General features: G+C 41.6%; 1 protein-coding gene across 2 annotated transcripts in view; it reads right to left on the bottom strand.

Moving 5' to 3' along the window:
- Nucleotides 1–22,961, bottom strand: part of mgat4b (mannosyl (alpha-1,3-)-glycoprotein beta-1,4-N-acetylglucosaminyltransferase, isozyme B) — a 71,020-nt gene that overhangs the window by 36,542 nt on the left and 11,517 nt on the right. For both annotated transcript variants that reach the window (XM_015373281.1, XM_015373282.1), the window contains exons 2-4: nt 3,954–4,133; nt 3,153–3,296; nt 288–421 (exon numbers count right to left, since the gene is read on the bottom strand). In XM_015373281.1, coding sequence (XP_015228767.1) covers nt 288–421; nt 3,153–3,296; nt 3,954–4,133 — 458 coding nt within the window. The remainder of the gene's footprint in view (nt 1–287; nt 422–3,152; nt 3,297–3,953; nt 4,134–22,961) is intronic.

Genomic DNA, 22,961 nt, shown 5'->3' on the forward strand with positions numbered 1-22,961 from the left:
CCTCTTTCACCGCCTTGCTAAACTTGTATTTTGCATCTTTGAATCTGCATTTATCTCCGCTCCTGAAGGCCTCTTCCTTGTCCAATCTTAGTCTTCTGAGCTTGCCAGAAGACTAAGATTGGACAAGGAAGAGGCCTTCAGGAGCGGAGATAAATGCAGATTCAAAGATGGCCTTATGCTGGCTTTCCTTTACGAGTCGGTGGGACAGAAAGCATGATTTCTGGAGTATTTTACCATGATCAGAGAGTTCTCTACAACATGGCCGTAGTAGGTTCACACACACTGACCTCTGCGATGAGGACAACGATGACGCAGTCGTCCTTCTCTGCGGGGCTGAGCTCAGACATCAAAGAGCTGAGGGTGTCTGTCAGATAGGAGTGGACCTCCCTCTTCACGCTGGGAACTCCCATGACGATGGAGACTGCACACACAGAAAGCAACAGGACAATCCAGTACAACATGAATTACTCACTCAGTGTACGGTGGCCTGGAAGCATATAGGACGGTGATGTTTATGGTGCCATGGTTAAGAAAATTAATATCTTAGAATTAAGAGAAATCAAGCTTTACAGCATTAAAATGCTCCTGTAAAAAACACTAGAAGATAGTTTAAGTAGAGGGTTTGATGCTTGGCTCTGGTGTAAAAATGATGATTCTGGTTTCTGTTTTTAAATATTCATGCAGTCAGGTGATGCCACGATCTATGAGAGCAACAGAGAGCAACCAATACGCTAAATCTGACATGTACACCGCCACCGTATGTGTGGTTGTTTTAGAGCGTGCAGTCAGAAGGTGAGTAGTGATGTTTCTTAATCTGTTTGCAATATTTTTGAAAAGCAGAATGTGTTTAAAATCTCTGTTGATGACCAGCCTTCAGAGGATGGACAGACAAATCAGAAAAAAACTTTGGCAAAGAGGAGTTAGTGGTCCACTGGTTGAAGGTACAAACCCAGCCCACCTTGTCAGCCTCCTATTACCACACCTGGCTACTGGTATGAGGGGTAAAGCTAATGTTAAGGACCAAACGGCTACAGATGAGGGAAAGAGGATATCAGTTCCGTAAAAGAACTCTGAGAAGATGGAGGTTGAGCAAAAGGTTCTCACATTCCACACCTCCCTTATTAACGTGGCCACTTACACGGGTCAGAAAAAAGATAAAAGGACGGCTACATAAACAAACATTAAAAAACATGGCTCCTTTTCTCATCCTCTCTGATCAGATTCTAGATGCTCTAGATCAGGGTTCCTCTAATCCGGTTCTCAAGGTCCGGTTTCCTGTACCTTCTAAATGCTTCTCTGATTCAACATGCCTGAGTCAGATAATCAGGTCACTCCATTTGGAGAAGGTACTCCATTTGGTTGGGGTTTGAAATAGAGACACATCTAAAAGGTGCAGGAGACTGGGCCTCAGGGACTGAGACTAAGGAACCTTGCTCCAGATGTTCTATAATTAGATGTTTGTGTAAAAAAAAAAAAAAAAGATAAGAGGAACTTATTTAGATTTCTAATGTTTTAAAATATCGATCCCATCCATCGATCCATCCATCCATGAAGAGTAGCAGAGCTCTTCCATGGCTAATGGGGATCCAAAATAAACATAAACAGTCTGTCCCAAGGCTGCTGGTTCAGGCAGGAGCCAAGTCTTTGTATGAGCATTATGCAGGTGTGATTAATGGCGTTTTGGCTTTTTTCCTCCTGCATTTAAACCTCCTACTGCAGGATCGCCCTGGAGCCAGTTCCATTAAATCATTTCACCCTGGCCTTTTGGTTTGCACCGGTAGAACGTTTTCTCTTGGATGAGTTTAATGCATGAGGCAGCATCACAAAAATAAGGGCTAAACTGTTAGCTGGATACCCTGAGGCTAGCTGTGAACCAGACCTGTTTTTAACAGCTGACGTCATCGGAGACTTCTGTCGGAAACAATCATGTGTCTCTCGTAATGCTTCTCTTTCCAGCACAATATTCCTTATTTTCCTGGCTGATCCTGACCCAAATCAAACAAAACACATGGGATCTGCTGCAGGCAAAGAAACAGAAGCGTTTTTTTTACAGCCAAAAGGTAAAGCAGCAGCCGGGTACTGCTGATCTACAGCATTGATTATCTGATCAACTCCAGACTGAGCACCTCTATAAAACAGGGCTTTAGGCAGTGTGCTGCTCTGGAGCAAAGCCAAAAGGAAAAACTTGTCATTCTGCTTTTTATCCGACCTCCATTATTTTGATTTTATTTAGTTTGTAATACAGTCAACGTTTACTGCATTACTATTATTTCACTGTAATTAAACTCAAATTCTAGCCTTTGTTTAACCTGGTATTTTTCTGATTTTATATTGCAGTTTTGCCTATTTCTCACCCAGACAGTACCTGAATTTTCTGTTAGTTTTGGTCTTATTCTAGATTATTTTCCTCACTTTATTCTATTTTTGAAAGTATTGAATCCCAACGCACTCAATGCAAAAATTGCAATCTAAGTAATTTTTTCTTGAAGTAACTATATATATATATATATATATATATATATATATATATATATATATATATATATATATATATATATATATATATATATATAGCAGGTAAGTAAGATGATTTGCTATTGGAATAAGATGATTTATGTTTAACAGAAGAAAAAAAACATCTCCAACAATTTATTTAAAGTGCATCATATCTCACTATCTAATATTAATGGTAAAAGACTTATTCTAATGCCAGAATATCTCCTTTATCTATTTAAACTAAGGTAAAATACACTTATTTATAGACATTTTATTAAATGTCTGGACCAATTTTTATAGTTCAACACAATTTTTGGAGAAACCACGACACCAGAGATGAGAACAAACAACTCTTAACCACAGTATTGCAAGGCTGAGGATGTGGGCTTTGAGGTACTTTTAGAGGATATGATATCTAAAGCAGAAATGATAAAAAAAAAAGAACAGAATCAAGGTGGTGGAAAAGTCCAGACCTCAATCATCTGGAAGTTCAATAGGCTACTAGGTTCTATAGTTCCATCCTATTTTCTCTGTTCTTGTTTGCATCAGATTCGGCACCTAGTTGTATAAAGATGGATGGAGACCCAAACAGCTCCAGCAGAAAGAGACTGGTATTTGGAGTTAAAAACCTTTAGAAGGTAATGGATGGAGCTTACCTCCGGTTCGTCCCTGTCCCAGGTGGATGGCGGGCTGCAGGCTGTCCTCTCGGTTAAGCAGGTGAGGAAGATGGTGGAAGATGGAGGGAAGCTGCAGCACGTTCTTACTGCTGCTCACGTTCCACAGCTTCAGCCTTGTTTCCTCTGAGGAACCAGAAGGAGAGTCAGTCAGACCAGCTGATTCAGAATCAAACTATTTTAAAGCCAGCCACCAAATACTTAATTCATTTTTATTTCCCAATTTCTAACATTTCCATCCTTAAACAATCTGATTCTAATCCTGCAAATCTCACCATTATCGGCTACGTTCACACTTCAGGCCTTGATGCTCAATTCCGATTTTTTTGGAAAATCCGATTTTTTTACGTTGCCGTTCATATTTCCAAATATATGCGACTTGTATGTGATCCCATGGTGCACAATCTTTTCAATATGGTTAAACATAAATAATGCTCTCCGCATCATCATCTGCCATGGTTGTTGTTTTTCTTGCCGTTTCTTCACAGCAAGACGTATAATAGTGACCTATGTCAGGTATTAATGGCGTTCAGGTCGGATGAATGCGACCTGGCCATTCAGACACAGGTCACATTTGAAAAGATCAGATTCGTATCGGATTCAGGACCACATTGCCAAGTGGCCTGGGTCGGATTGGAAAAAAATCGGATCTGTGTTGTTCAGACAGCCATGAAAAGATCAGATCCAGGTCGGATATCGGCAAAAAAATCGGATTTGGGTCACTTCAGGCTGCAGTGTGAACGTAGCCCTTATGTTGTCTTAAATGTTCATCTTCGTACTGACCAGAGAGGCTGCTCCAGGTGCGGTTGATGTCTCTGAGAGCCTGCTTCTCTGCGATGGCCCTCTTAATCTCCTCCAGGACCAGGTTAAGTTCTTTGGAGCGCCTCAGGTTCTCCTGCTCTGCTGAGTGGAGGCGCTCCCTCAGAGCCAGGAACTCCCTCTGGTAGATGTCCACCACATCTCCTGCAAAGGAAACAGACAGTGGCTGTTAAAGGGTTTCAATCAGAATTTCCTCTTGATGGGTTCAAGTTCTATGAAAGACAAAAATAATATTTTTCTTCAATATTTCTGCAGGTTTGATCAACGGTATTAAATCTGCTTCACAGGATTATCGTAGGAGCGGAGAGAGTTCATCGCCACCATCATCCTCATCAACAGGTAGAGGATAAAGGACATAATCTGAGAAGAAACATGGAGATAAGAAGCTAAACCCTCCAGTGGTTCCGCTTAGCCACTTAACACCCTGTGAAGCTTAATCTCCAATAATCCCTGCTGGTCTCTCACGAACACCTCTTCGTTCATTTTGTTCACACACACTGAAACAAGATTCAGCTAAACTTCATCACGTTTAAATCAGCTAATCATCAATAACCCCGATGGAAGAAAAAAAGGATCCAGGCTCCTCACAGAGCAGCATGTTGGTGCAACTCATGTTCTAACCTGGTTCCTCTGAGCCCAGCCAGCTAAAGATGGTTCTATCAGTGTTTTTTTTTTTTTTTTTTTCCTGGTAATCAGATTTATTGGTTGAGAATCGATTTGTACCCCTTTTATTTTTATAGTTTTCCATTTACTTCCTGAATCAGTTCCTTTATTCAGGTTTTAAACACCGGCTGCAGCTGAAGGCAGTCTCCTTTAATCTAAGGTTTCTTAGAATTTGACTCCCTTCTTTTCAAACTTTCAAGATTTTGGAAAATGTAATCAAGCCACACTTGAACCTTTAACCTGCTACTTGACGTAATCCTTAAAGCACCATTTAATTTGACAAATCAGATGTCAATTATCTAAAAATCTTTAGTTTTTGGATGGTTTGATCATTTCTTGCTTAGTTTCTTTGTCTGATGTGGCCTGATACTCTCCCACATCTGGGACCCATGTAGGACAGTGTTCATGTTAGCAGGGTAGGACATGAAAAAATTATGTTAAAGCAACTAAATATAATTAATTGGATGCAAAAACTGTTGCATTATTTTCTTCAAAAGGGCCATATAGCTGTATAAAAGAATATTTAATCTCATAACTTACTTAACAAAGATCAAACTACTTTGTTATTATGACGTCACTACAATTTAACAAGCAGTTTTAGCCACTTTCTACATTTTAAATGACCATAAGCCTTTATTTCATGACATGATGTATCCTTTTTGGCTCTGGATGGGCTGGTAAATTACAGTGGTTTGGTTTTGACACTAGACACTGTCCAAAGAGGATGCTCTCTATAATATCAGACTGATTTCCCTTTCCTTGCTTCACAGCCAGCATAAACTACTGACTAAAGTGACAACAATCAGTGTAATTGATCCCTTCGTTGGGAAACAGGAGTGCTGTCTGACCAACAAAGAGGCTGCTTCTTATTGGATCACCTGCTGCTTCTTCTAAAACTAAACAAGGAACTATTCATTGGAGGACTTTGATCAATGCCAGACCCTTGACATTCTCTTGAAGTAAATAAGGCCAATTGACCTCTAGAGGGCAGAGGTGAAGGTTCGTCCCTGAAGCCAATGAGGCGCTTTGTTTGCATTCAGAGTTCAAGATAATTGAAACCTTGCCTCCTATTCCTGGAGAAGGAAATCTTTCACCACGCGGGCAGGCCCAGAACCAGCACTGCACTTTATCCTCCAGCTGAACTTTACCAACACCCAGAAACACTCCCACTTAGCTGTAATTATCTCTCCAAAGCCTCATTAACGGAGCACAATAGCCACATCTGTTTGGCTGATAAGCGAAGTGAATTTATGAGCGTGCACGGACTCATCGCTGATGAGTTTTTAATGATGCTGCGGCCCACTTATTTATCAGCTCCGATGAAATAATCTGCTTCCTCCAGCCGTCACTCCGATCAACACACACAGCTCCACTCTGGTATCTTCTTCTGCCAAGAAACTTGCAACATAGTGGTTTTGAATCAGCAACTTCAGGAGGTGCCTCAACATTAATAGAAGTATATTCTCACAGAACCAAGGAGTGGATAGACCAGTCCAAGTTCTGTGGTCCTCAGCATTTTCTGGTTAAACCAATGCACCACCAGCAGTGGATCATGAGGTAATCCTGTTTCTGGCCTTCCTCAGGAAGAGCTGTTGGTCAGAGAGGATCACCTGCTAGTTTAATGAACTGGAAACAAGAGGACTCCTCTGAAATGTTGACATGATGGGACCACAGTACTAACTTAGCACCCAAAACAAGAGATGGAATACATTCATGAGTATTGAGGCTTTACAAAAGGAGACCAGAGGACTTTTACCAATTCCTGGCCCGGGGTCTTTTTGCATGGAGTTTGCATGTTCTCCCTGAGCATGGCTTTCTGAACAAGTCCAAAAACATAACTGTTAGGTTAATTGGCTTCTCTAAATTCTCCTTAGGTGTGAGTGTCTGTATGAGTGGTTGTTTGTCCTGTTTGTCTCTGTGTTGCCCTGCGATAGACTGGCAACCTGTCCAGGGTGTACCCTGCCTCTCCCCCGTAGACAGCTGTAGATAGGCACCAGCACCCCTCGCAACCCCGCCTGGGATAAGCGTGATGGAAAATGGATGGACGGATGTCATATTATTAAATTTCCTTATTGTTTAGCTTCTTTCTTATTCCCCTGTAATATGTGGCTGCTTAGCTAAAGAAAATGAGTCTGTTTCTGGCATAGAGACAACCTTTGATACTTCAGGTCATCCATTCCAGAACCAGTTTGGATCCATGTTTGGGGCCCTTACAGTTCGTTAAGGTGAAGTTAAAAGTTGAGTTGGTTCTTCTTCTGTACTCCATCGCTTTTGTGCACAAAGAGACTCTCACCATGATGCTGCCACCTTTGTGCTTGACAGCTGCTTAAGTGATATCAGGTCTGAAAGCCTCAACTTCTCCTAACTTATGTGACTTGGCTTGATGTTTATCAAGCATTTCTCTGACAGACATCTGTCCCGGAGCTCAGCTGCAGATCTCTAGGTCTGCTTAATTCTAAACCAGCTAAACTAGTTGGTTCAACCCTGCAGAAAATAAGCATCAGAGAACCCATTTTTCTTTGGACTGGGTTTAGGATTGGTCAGGATTGATTTTCTTCTCTCCTCACCCATCATTTAACTTTTGTTCAGAATGAAACCAAAGCTGAAAAACTAACACAAGCTTGTCCAGTAATCAAATCATCTAAACAGGGAAATTATGTCTGCATCATAAATGAAATGTCCTGAGTTATAAGGACACAATGGAGCCATCAGCACTGATCTAAGGCCTCCCAAACATGCAAGAAGAAGCTCTGATCAATAAATGTAGACAAACACTAATACTCTGTAACCCTGTGCTGTAATACTAGAACACAGCCTCACTCACGCACACACTGTGGTTATGACATGAAGCAGAGCTGAAAGGGCAGACAGGTTGAGTCATACTGTAGTAAACGCGGTGTATATAATAATGTGAAAGCAGCCATCGCAGTAATGAGATTACCCCTCACACACACACAATCTCTAATACGATTGGATGACTCACAGTTAATGGTCCTGTGGCTTTCCTGTTACCCAGAGAAGGTCTTGGTGTGTAAATAAGATGGACTCTTCTTCTCTGATGGATAAATAATCAATAAGGTGACGTCAGTCGTCTTCTGGTGGAGCTTGGCGACTCTCTGACTAACTTCACATTTCCATTCATTCATCCATCCATCCATCCATCCATCCATCCATTGACATCCATCCATCCACAAATATTTTTGCAAGTTAGATTCAACTTTGTAGCTAGACTAAGGATAAAATCCTAAAGATTTACAAGAATAAACTGGGAAAAAATTAACATTTCTGAGCAAGTAATAAAGGAAAGGTTTATTCTTCTCAGTCTTAACATGTTTCAGGTCATCTGCACAGAATCTAAGAGCGTCTGTGTGCACGACTGAGCATCAGAGATAGATTGGTCCCGATCCCTAACGAGCTTTCTAACGAGGTCCCTAACGAGGGTCCCCCAGCACTCTGTCCCCCTGCTTTGGGCAGATGGTGTTTAATCAAAGAGATTAATGAGAAGAACATGACAACAGTCCACTCTCACCACACTTTGGACCAGTTCAACCATATTAACAGTCACCAGACCTCATTACAGGAGCTGTTGAAGACGACTGTCCCTGAACAAAATAGACCCATCTCCTTAATCCTGTTGATTCTGTTCAGTTACCTGCAGAATGTCCGGTTTTCTATCTGCTCCTTCATCCATCCTCAGCCTCCTTCCTCTGCTATCCATCTCTGGTTCTTCACACCTTGCCTGGGTTTTTTTTTTTTTTTTCTAAAAACTGCCAGCATCCTCCTGGCTGTCCAACTCATTTACACAGACACAAGACTGCACCTCTATCCAAACTGTCACCAAGATGCTGCATCTCCTCTGAAAACTGAAGATCTGCCAGCGCAAAGAGAGCCAAACCCAGACTGGATCGGCATGAAGAAGGTATGATTACAAAGCTCCATTTTTTATTTTTTTTGCCCTTCCAACATTGTTTAACACGGATCAGAACCACAGCAGTAGGTAGATTAGCATCCAACTCAGATTAAGCGACACAGGAAGAGGAGAAATCTGGAGAAACGACGGAGAGGAGGAGGAAGGTGGAGACATTAAGACTTGTCTTTATCTTCCAAGATGGAGAGAACCTCCTCTCTGTGCGCCTCTTCTCCTGGTTGGGTAGTAGGTGAGTCCAGAAAGAGGACCGGGAGCCAAGAAAATCAAAAGCTGTCCAGACTTTTTAAAAACTTCACCAACTTCCCAGATCATCATGGCCGATCAACCCAGTTCTTAAAAACCTGGTACCAGTCCTACTGCTGTCATGTTTTACAATTATTTATAGCCAACTAATGAATTTATTTAAATTTAAAGCTATAGGGGTGGATGCTCTTTTTCCAGGTGGATGATCAAAATAAATGGTCCTCCTAATTGTCAATCATTCTAGTAAAAGCCAGTCATTGAAGCTCATCTTTCTCACAGCAGTTCTTTGAAAATTGCAGAAGGTCATATGAGAAAAAGTGTATACGAAGTGTATGAGAAGAAAAGAAAGGCCTCAGAAGAGAGAAACAAGACCAGAGTGTTTTTGGGAGATTCTTTCAGGCGATGGCGTTCACTGAAAGCACAGGTCGGGTTTCCCACTGATGCCTCGGTTGCAAAGTTTCTACTCGACAGGTAAAGTTTGGCATGCTATTTGGAGAAATCCATTTCACATCAGTGCTAGAAAAATTAGGAGAAATGGGCTTGTGCATGCTCTCGCACACATCTAATAGGCGTTCTCTCTCAGGGTACAGGGTTGTGGGTGTGCATTTTTTTTTTTAAGTGGAGAGCGCGGGTCTTTTAAAAAATTCTGGAAAATCCTCCACTATACCTTTAAATGTTTCATTTCTAACTGTTATCATTCTGTTCTTTTTGGCCACCTGACAAAACCCCTGTTACCATCATTTATGGATTTTTAGCAAAGTTTGGTGAGAATACCTCCAATAACTTTCCATGCTTGGGACACTAGCTGCATGTGGGCCCGACCCAGTTCAATCTGTCACAATGGACAGCAGAAAGTGGAACTAAAGTTTGGGTTTAAAATTACAGAAACTAACAACTTAACATTACAGCACACTCACAGCAGACAATCGGGTTGACCTTTCTGCCTGAAATAACCAGAGTTGTTCCAAAAGTTGTATCAGTAGAAAAATTTGAAAATATTTATACTTTTCCAAAATTGGAAAAGACAAACTGTGAATCTGGAAGGTCTTTCTGACCCCTGGCTTTCTTTTATGAATAAAGTCTTGGTTCCTAAGTTTAGTTAGTCTCTTACATTTTTCTTAATTTTTTTCGCGGTATATCTCTGTAAAGCAAACCAAATCAGAGGGAATTCTTAGGATTTCACCGGCATTAAGCTTCTGTTTCACAGATCCAGTTCAACATTAACTCCTACATGTTTCGCCTCTTTTGTTCGCTGACCTTCATGGATCTATAAGGATTAACATAAAGCTGAAGCTTTCGTTCTGACCTCATAAGAATTGTAAGGAAGGTATAATCCATGCATCTAGTTTTTCTCAGCTAATCCGTGTTAATCCGGGTATTCCGTGGATCATTCCCACCCATGATCTTCTCCAGCTCCTCCCAGAGATCCTTATCTGTTTTAAGGATCTTGCGGAGAGCGCTGGGTCGACTCCAGGACCTCGTTCTAGGAAGAAATTACTGGTAAACATCTGAAGGCAGCATCTCATTCAGAAATGTGTCACTCTCAGAATTTAATCCTGTTTATTCCAGGTGAGATGTGAATGGATGTAATCCCTAAAATATGACTGGAGCTTTAGATCTAAACTCATTTAGAGAAAATATTTATAGGAAAAAAATGCTGCATCATCTGTTTTTAAAATTGACATAAATGAAAAGATGAGGCTGAGAAAAGATCTCTTCCCTGCAGAAACAGTTCTGTCACCAAAGTTGAAGAATTATTGATATTTTTCAAAAATTGGCTAAAATAAATTGGAGCAGATAGTGATTCTGAGAGAGGATCCAGATAACTCAGAGCTGTAGGTTCAGTTTTCTGGTTAATGCCGTGCCCAAATTTAGAAACCCTTTTCCTTCTGGAGTATCACAGGATCAGAGTCCATGTTGCTCCACAACCTAAAGAATTTTTTTCTAGACACTCAGGAGGTGAAGGTCCAGAAACATCTGAATAGGAGGATCATTATGAGGATCAGCTGAGGTATCAGATCTAACTACAGCAGTTTTTTACTTCATTTAAAATTTGTGCTGTCACCCATCACTTCACAAGATTTTTGGTTAATCAGCAACTATATGGAGGCTGATTTGGGCCAAAATGTGTAAAACAGAAAAATAAGAAGATTCTAGTAAGTGCCTTGCTGGTTCATTCACTCTGTCTTTCTCAGCTGAAGCTTTCTGGGTAAGACAACTGCTTTTCCAGCTGTTGGTGCCGCTCACTGTATGGGAGACTCTCTTCTGTCAGTGTGTCCCAGGGCAGCTCTGGCTTCAGTGTAGCTTACCACCATCAGCGCTGGGATCGGTGAATGACTGAATGTAATAAGAAGGGCTTTGGAGTCTGCAGACCTGATAGAGAGCTACGAAAGCACAGCCAGTTAGCTATTTAAATGTGAAGCTGACATGGAGTAACTCTGGTAGAACTTTCCACCAGACGGACAGATGATCTATTGTTGGAATAGATGGGAAAATATCTAAGTTACGAATCCATTCAGTGGTTCTGAAGCATGAATGTGTTTATTACTCCAGAGTGAGTCACAGCAGTGATCAGGGATTCCCATTACTATTGTTCTGTTCAGTCCATCATGCAGAGACTCCATCTGTAACCGAGACGGTGAACAGGGCACCGTCTGAGACCCACTTTCAGTCAATGAGTCGAGTGGATCTGTGTTTATTTGAGCTTTCAATCAATATAGCAATATGCCTGTGTGTGTGTGTATGGCCATGTATTTGTAACCCTGTAGGGACAATTTTCCAGAAATATTCTACATTTAGGGGATTTCTAGATACTTGTGGGGATAAACGACTGGTCTCCATGAGGAGAATTTCCCTTTTTGGGTTGGACTTCGGTTTAGGACTAAGGTGTGCATTGAGTTTAGGTTAAGGTCAGGGTAAGATATTGTGCTTGTATTTGACACATTGTGGGGATCGACTGCTCCTTGTAGGGCCCAATGCCTGGACCCCTGGAGAAAAACTGTTGTTTTAGGATTAGGGGTCACGTTTAGGACTACGGGGTGAATTGAGTTTAGGTTAGGTTAGGTTGGTTAGGGTTAGTTATGAACCCGTAATGGTTAGGTCCAGGGGCATGGTAAAACTGTAGAAATGGGTTAGAAATTAATGGAAGTTAATGGACAGGCCCACAAAAATTGAGAGACATATAGTGTGTGTGTTTCTTTTCTTTCTTTTCTCCACTGATAAAAACACACAGCTAAAAGCTGATTGGCTCCCAGCATCAGTATTACAGCTAGAAGCTGGCAGACATCATGCTGCTTCACAGCATCAGCTGTCACATCCAATCTGACCAGAGAAAACAGCAGGAATTGGACTCTGGACCATTCCCAACTCCAGCATCTTGCTGGTTCTCCTGGTCCAATCTCAGGGTGTCCTCTGTTCCAACTGCTGTTTACTCTTCCTCAAAATGTTCAACCAGAAGTTCCTTTATGTGTTTTTTGTAGCAATAAGTCTTTCAAACTCTTATGTTTCACATCCATGACTGAACCTAACTGCCATCTGCACTTTAACTGGTCCAGACATCACAGAGGTTCTAACAAAAAAAAAAAACACCACTGAATGCATCTACATGAAGCTGAATGGAATCGGAATCGGAGGAAAAAGGCTCAGCGAGGCGTTCAGGATCCAACAGCTGCAGGAAAACATACACCTGGCTGCCACGCTCTGACAGCTGACTGAAGTCTGAGCCGCGTTCAGCCTGACAGAGTAGCTGTTAGCATGCAGCCTGTTGGCCTGCTGCTGCAAACTCTGTTACCATGACAACCGCCTCCGTGTGTCTTCTGGTCTCCCACAGACACACAGAAGCACATACACTCAGAGCGAGGTGAGATGTCCTCCAGGCTGTGAAGCGTGTCCTTATCCCCCTCCCCGTCTCTGCTCCTGCAGCTTCAGATAACACACAGCTGGATTTATAACCTCACATTCACTCCAAGCTGGTTCTACGTCTTCAGAACAACAAAACGCAACAGAGAGGGGTGACTCTGGTTCTGGGAGGTGCTACTGAGGTGCTTTTGAGGAGTCCCTCCCAGTGTGTAGTCTCTGATCCCTGAGACTCAGAGAAGACTCTTCCTTTATCTGTTTTCCTGTTTAAGCTCTTCAGCGGTCATTCTGGGTTTGATAACATCATCATCAGCTTTATTATTAGACTGAGGCTCGTTATGAAATTAACCAGGAAGCTTCTCTGGGTTCTCAAACCATATCTGGCCTACTGTTGTTTACATGGAGGGTCCCCCACCTGCTCCCAGGGGTCCACATTCTGCTGACCCATCATGTGACACCAAAGTCACATGAATCCATCAGCAGCTGATAGGTTTCCTGTCTATAAGCAGCTTCCTGTGTGTATGATAACAGCTTCCTGTCTATAAGTACGCTGATGGTTCTGACTTGTCTGCTTCTCTTCTCCCATGCCAAGTCGATGGGTCCCACCCACCCAGCGGCGACGCCTCGAGGAGGCCAGCAAAACTCTCTCCATTACATATTCCTTCCTGTCATTGGGCCACATGTGACCTCATCATTAAAGAGAAACACCAGCTGGCCTGAAATGATCAGTCGTTCTGAACGATGATCAAAGGTGTCACATTCAGCTGTTTTTGCAATTAAAAAGGTTCAGTTCAGGTTCAACAGCCAGTATCATTTCACGGCAAACCAAAACAACCCAGCAGACATATGCAGGATTATACAAAACCGATGAGCAAATCCAAACTCAGCGGGACAAGATCCTCAGATTCAGGCATTTTGAAGCTGATTCCAAGATGAAGGTGCGGCTTTCTCTGATGTGTTCATCGCCGATCCAGCGCAGCCATCGGGAACACTATAGGAAGAGCGTTTGAGAACAAACAACCGGAAACTGAGGAGGGAGAAGATGAGAGAACATGAAGAGCGGGTTTCAGGGTGTTTATGAACTGGATGCCAACAGTGGCTTTGAGGGGTTTAGAAAAGTAAGATGTAAATATTTCATCATCCATGCAAATATTCAGGAACTTGAACCGATTCTCTTTCATTGATCAGACACCAAGTGAAATTCTTTTCCAGATTTCTTCCTTTGAGGTCACAGCAATGACTGATTAATAGTTTCGCTGATAACAGAAATCCTCAAACCAACATAACCTTCAGTTATCCATATCTAAGGAACTATTCACCACAGCATTTTTGTAAAATTTTTGCATGAATTTCACATGTAGATTCTGTATGGAGGTCACTTTAATATTTCAGAATTGCTGAATGTTTTCATTCCGGCACCTGCAGCTTAGTACATTTTCAGCAGTGTCATCCCAATTTCAGGACGAAGTCCAGTTGGACGACTAAAGCACCGAGTCTGCAGAACATGCTTCAGCGAATACAGACTTAATTCACTGTGTAAATAATTCATGCTTCCAGAAGCTCTTTGCAGACGAACTGCTGAGCAGATGAGATTTAAAAAAAATTACCAAGCAGTATTTTAGCAGTTGTTAAACTGGGCAAAGAAATAAAGTCCTTATTATCCGAAGGTTCATGCATTTGTGCACAGTAATCTGCAGCCCCTCTTAATGCCTATATGTGCGAGCGGAGATGCTCTCTGAAGTGGCCTGTCAACAGAGGGTTCGGGTCAAAGGGCACAGATTGAGGTTTGTTAACAGTCTGAACCACTTGACCCGGTCCAGACCTGCCTCCCAGATGGTCAATATGCCGCTTTTACAAAATGCTTCACCCTGTCAGAGCATCAAGCCACAAACAGCAACTAAATGTATTCAAACCAGTGAAAAATCTGAATCATATTCAGCCATTTTACTCTGACACTATTGAACTTATCCACTGAAAACAACTCTCCTCAAATCAGTAACCAAAGTCCAGTGGGGTCTTTATAGCTTCTGGCCTCACAGGTTCTTTAGAACACTGGAGAACTGCTAACATATAAAGCCTTAATCAGAGACATGATTGTTCCTTATGTTCCTAACAGAGCACTTTGCTCTAGTTAGTAGTTCTTAGTAGTTCCTAGAATTTCTAAAAGTAGAATGGGAGGCAGATATTTTAGTGACCAGGCTCCTCTCTATGCTGGTGAAGATTCTCAGTCATCCAGATTCTAGTCATTCCAAAAAAGAAAATTAAAAACAATCCACTGGACAAGTTTGAAGACGTTTCACTTTCCATCCAGGAAGCTTTTCAACTCCTCTCCTGTGGAACAAACTACCAGTTTAAATATGTAAGGCAGACGCCCTGACTACTTTTAAAGCTAGGCTTAAAACTTCCCTTTTTGATATGCTTATAGTTAGAGTGGCTCAGATTATCCTGAACTATCTCTATAGTTATGCTGCTATGGCTTAGACTACTGGAGGACATAGGGATCCTTTTTATCTTTCTGCTTTATTCTATCTCTATTCTCCTACTGTGCAGAATTTGTTAGTTTTTCTCTCTATGCTTTTTCTCATAGTAGCTTCATCTGGTCTTTCCCTGTTTGGCTGTGACTCCATCCTGGAGAGAAATATCAGCTGTGCTGCTGCCATCAACACCTTTCTTTATAGATGTTCGAGCACCGCCTGTTTTTCAGTGTAGACCTGTTTCTCTGACTGTGACTGACTGGATGTGCTCTCTGTCATTCTCTGAAATGGGAGCTGGCTTGAAGCTGGTCTGCCTGGCTGTGTGTTTCTTGGACGGGGCCGCCTGTGGAGCTGGTTGACAGTTGCCTTCTGTATCTCTGCTTCTGTCTCCTTGAACCCCAGTCGGCCTCGGCAGATGGCCGCTCACACTGAGTCTGGTTCTGCTGGAGGTTTCTTTCCGTTAAAAAGGGAGTTTTTCCTCTCCACTAGCATGCTTTGTATGAGGGATTGCATTTAAGTCAATGACTCGATGCAATCAACTAGTTTTCCTTACATAGAAAACTTTGAATCAATTTTACTGTAATTCTGTTTGAATTGTGAAGTGCCTTGAGATGACTTTTGTTTTGGCTTTATATTAATAAACTGAATTGAACTGAATTAAAATTATGGAGTCCAAAGAGCCCATCAGACAGGTCAGGCAAAGGGTGAAAAGGCATTTTTATACAATGCTGTATCGGTGCTTTACACTAAGGCTGTGAGAGAGAGTGCAAGATTTTTAGAAGGAAACAGAAAGGCCGGACATGGTGTCCCCTGCAAACATCTGCAACCTTTTGGAAATCTCAGAGTCAAGGATCTATTTATAGAGCTTTTTAGGGGGAGCACAACCAGAGGGAGAAAATAATGCAGAAAGAGTATTTTAGCATATAGTCAACTTAGCTAGGCTATGCCTGCTGCTGTCTGTGGAGACCAAGATCGTCCACCTCTCCAAATCAGCACCAAAGGTAGAGCTACCCATCCCGTTCACATCTACATACCTGTGTTAATGCGTTTTTTTTTTCTGTTACTAATAATCAGAACAGGAGGGGAAACATGAACTGATGCAACACCAGTGTTACGCAGAAAAGCTCGTACCCCAGAAATGTGCATGCCATACTGCAGGGAATCCACATTGATCATTACAACCTGATATCGATCAATCAAACAGATTAAAGCATAACTGACAGCGCTACTTTTAATTATTAGCTGCAATGCTAAAACGTTGCTAATACATAAATGGATTGATCCAAGAAACAACACGAATTAATCAGAATTAATCAAAAGTGGGAGTGCATTTACATCCGATATTGATGGAGCGCAGGATTTGGTTATCTTTATAAAATGTGTTGAGTTGAATGTACGGCTGAAACAATTAATGAGATTAATTGTGATTAATTGATTATTGAAATAATCGTCAATTAATTTAGTAATCAATTAATTGTTAACTGGAGTAGAGAGTAGAAAATACCTTTAGCTGACAGAGGAACAGCAATTATACTAAAAAAAAAAGTAGACATTTTGCATTTAAGATGAAGAAAACTTTTTAGGCTGTCCAGAATTATCCAGAACTTGTCAGGTGGAAAAATTTTAGTTTCACCTGGTTTAATTTCTTTTGCTTACCAATTGTTAGTCAAAAAGTAATCAACAGATTAATATGTTTGCAAGATAGTTGCAGCTCTTGTTGTTAGTACACACAGCGGTTATAGAAAAAACTTTTTTTCAATTAAGCTGGTAGACTGAGGGAGAGGCGTGTTAGTCGCTATTATTCAGTGGCAAGACTAAGTTAGGGGCTTGAATAATTAATCAATAATTTAAGAATTAAGCAAAATAAAAGATACCTAAAATACTAAAATATGCATTATGCACTGTGCACTTCTGTTGAGTAAAAAAAAATCACTTTTAAGCAGTTATCATGGAGAAACTACATTAAAAATATGTATTAATGGCTATATGAACAAAAGAGAGTTTATAATATTTCAGCTTCTGCTTCAAAGCGGCTCAAGTCTTTTCCTTAAATCGAAAAGTAATTTTGAGCCTGAATGAGGCCTTGGTCAGAAATAATACCAGTCCTAAAGACAGCCAAAGTCCAGAGAAATAAATGAAAAAGACATTCAGAAAGGGTGGGAAGGTGCTCGTCAGAACAACTTTACCAGATACCAGGGAAATTTGGAGGAAAAAGGAGACAAACGAGGCCTGGATGAGGAGGCAGTGAAGGAGCAGCAGATGCTTTGTCTCTCAGAGCTGCTGGTGTTTGTGTGTGTGTGTGTTTCACTCTGATCAGCCTCCCAGATGTTAGAGCATCGCAGCCGCAGCAGCAGCAGCTGGAATGAGCTCTGCATCTTTTTGTTCATGTTTGGAACAACAGGAAGGATTTGGGTTTTAGCTGAAAGTAACAAACTGTGAAAAAAAGGAAATCTAAGTAATTTTTTTCTTGAAATAAGTGTATTTTCCCCTGATTTGAGCAGATAAGTAAGCCAATTTGCCAGTATAGAAAAATGATTTATGCTTACAACAGAAATGCGACTTCCTTTTCATATTTCAAGTGCGTAACTATTCCATTTTAAGGCCTAAAATACTCATTCCATTGGCAGATCATCTGATTCACCTGCTAAAATGAAGGTCAAATTCAATTATTTTAACAAAATTTGACTTATTTTTTATAATTTTTTGCTCCAGCTACAGTTCTCTGCAGCATCGATGAAAGAAATCAGCTGCTTGAACAAAGCAGAACACTCCCTGTCCGTCTAGCATCAGTATCTGATGGACACCATTAACAGATCGAGAAACTGCTTATGGATCCATGTTCTATTGTTATTATTCCAGACATGCTGAGCAGCAAATCATGGTTTATTCTGCTATTTTCAAGCCAACAACAAACAATCTTTGATATACTTTAAAACTTTTTTGTAATTATTTGGAGCTTGGGTACATTTGGAGCCCAGTTTCCCATTTCAAACCAATAAAACATCCAACCTCTTGTGCTCGTTCAAAGAACGGGCCTTTCTCTCAAGCAGTCAGGCTTTATTTGGATCCGACAGCGCATTGAAAAGCCCCAGAATCAGCGGTTCGGTGCGTTTTTCACTCAAACAGGATTAGTTCAGCTTGTCTTCCTGCCCCAGGAATAAAATTACCGAGATCCCAGTAGGCCTGTTGGTATCCTTGCAAGGACTGTTCCTGAACATTTTGGCAGAACGATCACAGAAAGCTCAGAGAACGGATCAGAACCTCCCAGGGTTCCCCTCTTAGGGACATCAGATGTGACACACTGTGTCCCAATCACTCAGAATGGACATTTCCGTCCCTTTAAAACTGTTCGGGGGGGGGGGCGCTATTGTTACTGTGGGAACAGACACCTGACAGACAGACTGTTGACATGGTAACAACATTCTTGTCTCTGTGAACCAATAAGGGTCCTCTCTGGGGAGAGCATGTGACCCTGAACTTTGCTCCAGTCTGCTAGGAAGGTTGCTGGTTTAATTCCTGCAGAGAGACTTCAGAGGTCTCTACAGGAGGAGAAGCTCCAACATCCTTTTAGGGAAGTTCATGCCCCCTGAAGTCCAGAGGGAAGCTTTCCTCAAGACACTTTAAAATAGCAGATTTGACATATTGAAGTTTTTTAAAAAACTTACAGGAGTCATCTAGATGGAGTCTCAGTGAATATAGAATGATTTTTAGTGATTTATTTCATTGATTTTTATAAAGGATTTGTCCTTTTCAGAAGTTCTGCTATGGACCAAATCTACGTTCATATACTTCATATAGTGTCAGCTCCAGTTCAACAGGAACCCAGATCTGATGAAGAATCCAGTTACCTTCCGTCCTCTGATCCATCCCTGTGGATATATTTAGAGAGCTCTGAATATTTTAACACCTCCTGGTATTCCAGTAAATGATCCCATTCTTCTTTCTGTGACATTTGTTCAGATGTGGAGATTCTGACGGTTCTTTGGTTTGTCTTCTGTCTGGTTTGTGTTAAAAAATTTGTGTTGGTAAATAAAAGAAAAGCAACATTAAGAGGAAATGAAAGTGTGATTTTAGATATTTAAAGACTCTATCTGTCCATCTTCTCCAGATCCGGGAGGAAAAAGGGACCCTGATTTTCTCTAGCTCCTCCTAGTGGAGACCAAATCTGTTTTGTGGCGATCTGACGTGGCGGGCCGGCTGGGCCCATAGTTCTCCCAGAGGCAGATTTGGGAAATCGTAATCCAGCAAAAGAAAGTATCAAAGTAGGATATAAAAACATCTGATGAGGTGAGGATAGTAATCCAATCAAACATGAGGATCTCTTCACCTTAATGGTCTCAAAGGTTCTACAGATTAATGTGATGATGAGTGGAAATGTAAACATCTCCTCGCTTAAAGATGAATGCTTTCATTAAGATGTTTTGAGGGTTTTTTTTCTCATGAGGTAAAGTGTCTCAGTTCTGCAGAAACATCTGCAGTTGAGTGAAGAGGATTGGTTCTGGGAAGGAAGCAGGAGAAAGCTGATCCAGACACAAGCTGAACGGAGGTAAAATAAAGGAGAAAAAGTTCTGCTCAGAGCTCTGAAACCTGATGATCGCCTCCAAGCTCAGCGAGGATAAGGCACTGCAGCTCATTGGTCAGTTTCTTAGACTCCCTCCAGATGTGGCCCCTGAAAATGTAAAAGACCTCTTTGTGTCAGAGGCTCCTCCGGTCCGTTTCCACAGACGCTCCCATTCAAGAGCTGCTACCTGACTCCGTGCACCTCAACCTCCCAGACGAAGGGGGCTGAGTAAGGCGGAGGAAGACAGAAGGGGACGGAGGGGGACAGTGTCTTGGCCTCTGTGTCTCAAGTCCATCCTTACTCACTGGCAAATGACCGTGTTTTCTCAGTTCTGTCTATATTTCCAAAGGAGTTTTTATTTCCCCATCATCGGCCTAAACCACCCTAAACCACATCAGTATTTTTAAATGTTCCTTAGATTCTGCTCATATCTGAAACGGTGCTGATTCCAGGTCCAGTTGGATTCAGGGTAAAATAACTGAACTTGTCAGTCTAAATTATGTATATTTCTTCGATCATCGGAAAAAAAGGCATGAATCAGAACCAAAGTCCCTCATTATGTCAATATTAGATGGAATGGAAGGCTGCTGGCTGCTGCTGGCCGCTGCTGGCCGCTGCAGAGAGCTGCTCTCTGGATCACTGACTGATCCAAACAGCTCATCACATATTCATCTGGCCACCAACATTAACCAAAGTATGGAAGCACAGACCTGGAATTAGAACCAGAAATGCCTGATCTATTTAGGTCCTATCCTTATTAAAGATAGATAAGTTCACCATGATAGATGGGATGGAAAGCAGACTGGATGTGACTGGATGTGAGATTCAGACACTCCCTTCTCCAGGTGGGGGGGTCTATTTTAGTCTCAACTCAAACAGAGTCTGGTACCGTATTTACTGGCTCAGGTTTGGTGGAATCAGTTTTTCAATAATTTATACAAATTAAATCAATGACATTCTTGTGGGTTTCCACCTAGAACCTTTGTTTGCATGTTCTGACCCAGTACTCAGCTTTCCTTCTACAAATCACAAACGTGTGTGTCCAACGATTTGTGTCCCCTTCTACCCACTGACCAGAAGACACACCCCCTTCCAAACTAAAACACCATGAAAGGATGATTGTTCACTAAGACAAACTCTCCTCTGAAGAATTCAGGCTGAAAGCTGCAGGGATGAACCAACAGTCCGCCACAGAAACACAAGATCTTCACTTTCTCTGTTCACTAAGGAACAGTTTTCCTGAGCAAAACTGAACTGGTGCATCTGATGCATCTTTGGCGTCCTGTCCAGTCAGCCCAACCAACTACTATTGACATGAAAGAAGAGCCCCAACCCTTCGGCTGTCCTCTACCTGCTCAGATTTTGGAGCAAACTGTCCAAGAAGCAGAGAAGCGTGCACTCCAGAGTCCAATCCAGTAACAGCTTCTCTCTCCTAGATGAAGGTGGATTTTATGAGCAGAAACACAAAAGGTTAACCTGAAAGGAAGAGAGGAATTCAAATCTGATACCCCCCCACATTCACAGTAAACGAGTGCTAGGAGCGCCACTTGCACGCTCACAATCACACGGAGGCTGTTAGCGAGACAGATGGCTCTCTCCGTGTGAGGAAGCTGATCTGATTCATAGCGGAGCCTCGCTGTCACCTCCTCCTCCTCACCCTCCTCTTCATCGCCAGCTCCATTCTGTTTACACCGATTCTCTCCTTCATAGAGTGGGGAATCATATCATCTGCACTCAGATGCACTCAGGTCCTCGGTTCTTCGTCTGATGTTATCCACCAGCAGAGGCTCCACCTGAAAATCGAGGACAGGAACAGCTGGAAGGTCCACTGGCCTTCAAAGTGCACCCAGAACCTGATGGAGTCAGATCTACGGCGGAATGATCCACGCATAATCCGTTTCCACACATAAAAATATGCTGCCGACGGCGTCGGGCCTAGCATTGGATTATCTGCTGAATTTACAGAGGAACGTTGAAATCTGGAGTCACGTCTGTGAGGAGCACCCTGCAGGTGAAAAATGCAACTTATAGAACATCTGCATCTTCAGGAGACAGTCTGGGATGACCCGATAGCTTCATCATAAGATGGCGAGTCATGCTGAGTTAATGGTTTTCAGGATCATGCACTGCAAATAATTCAATCTGAGTAAGTCAGGTTTTCCTGAAGTAAGTCAATCCCTAGTTTTAAGCAGGTAAGTAATACAATATGTCAGTGGAGTAAGACAATATATACTTTCAATAAGAATATAGTAATTAATTATTCATGCATTATATCTAATTATATTATGAGTAAAAATACTCATTCCTTTGGTTGATTGTCTTATTTACCTCAACAGATAATCAGGTAACTTTCATTGGGTTGCCTGTAAGAAGCTCCACCTCTTTCTGGAGATCCCAAACATTGGTTTGATGTTCAATAAACACATAACCAGTCAGACGACCTCACTCAAAGAACCACAAACATCTCGTATCATTCCCAAACCCAGATTTTCAGCAGCTAGAGGATGACCTGCAGCTAAAATATTATTAGAATTGAACCTGACTGATATTCTCAGTTACCCCGTCAGGCCTTTACACCAAAACACTTAGAGGAGCCTGGTGGTTTCTTCTCCCTATGGTTCCATCAGGACCAAATAAACCAGATGAGGATGCGGCTCCATAAAGAAGATTTGGAATACACTTTCAGCACCTTTTGATGACATTTGATTGATAGGTCGACAATTTCCTCACAGACTGCAAATGAAAGCAAAGTGCCTCAAATTTCAGCCATTAGAACCATCAGAATTTTACACAATCCAGTTATCGATTTAAACCTTTTCTCATAGTTTAGGTTTTATTTTTATTTTTTTCTCAAAAAACATTCAATGGAGCATAAGATGATAGTAAAGCATTTAGACTGTTGTCTCCCACTGCTGGAGTCAGTAATTGTCAGTAATTCCTTTGGTTTCACACAGTGATCAATTGTCTGAGGTTTGAATTCTAGACTGATTAAAAAAAAAAAAAAAAAGAGTCACTGTGAGAATCACCATAGCAACAAGTGATTTAATATTAGTTCTGGTTCTGTAATTATTAAGGAAGCCTTATTGGTCCCAAAGGGAAATTAATTTGTAGCAAACCACATAACAGAACATTGCAAAAATCACAAACAGTCACTTGCTGTGTGTCGCTCCAGACAGTTTAGACAAAAGTAAATGATCAAAGAGAGAAATGGTTCATAACAAAAAAAAGTTCATATTTCAAAAATGGTC

The sequence above is a fragment of the Cyprinodon variegatus genome, unplaced genomic scaffold (assembly GCF_000732505.1).
Source record: "Cyprinodon variegatus isolate N-32 unplaced genomic scaffold, C_variegatus-1.0 Scaffold84, whole genome shotgun sequence".
In the NCBI taxonomy this organism is placed as follows: Eukaryota; Metazoa; Chordata; class Actinopteri; order Cyprinodontiformes; family Cyprinodontidae; genus Cyprinodon; species Cyprinodon variegatus.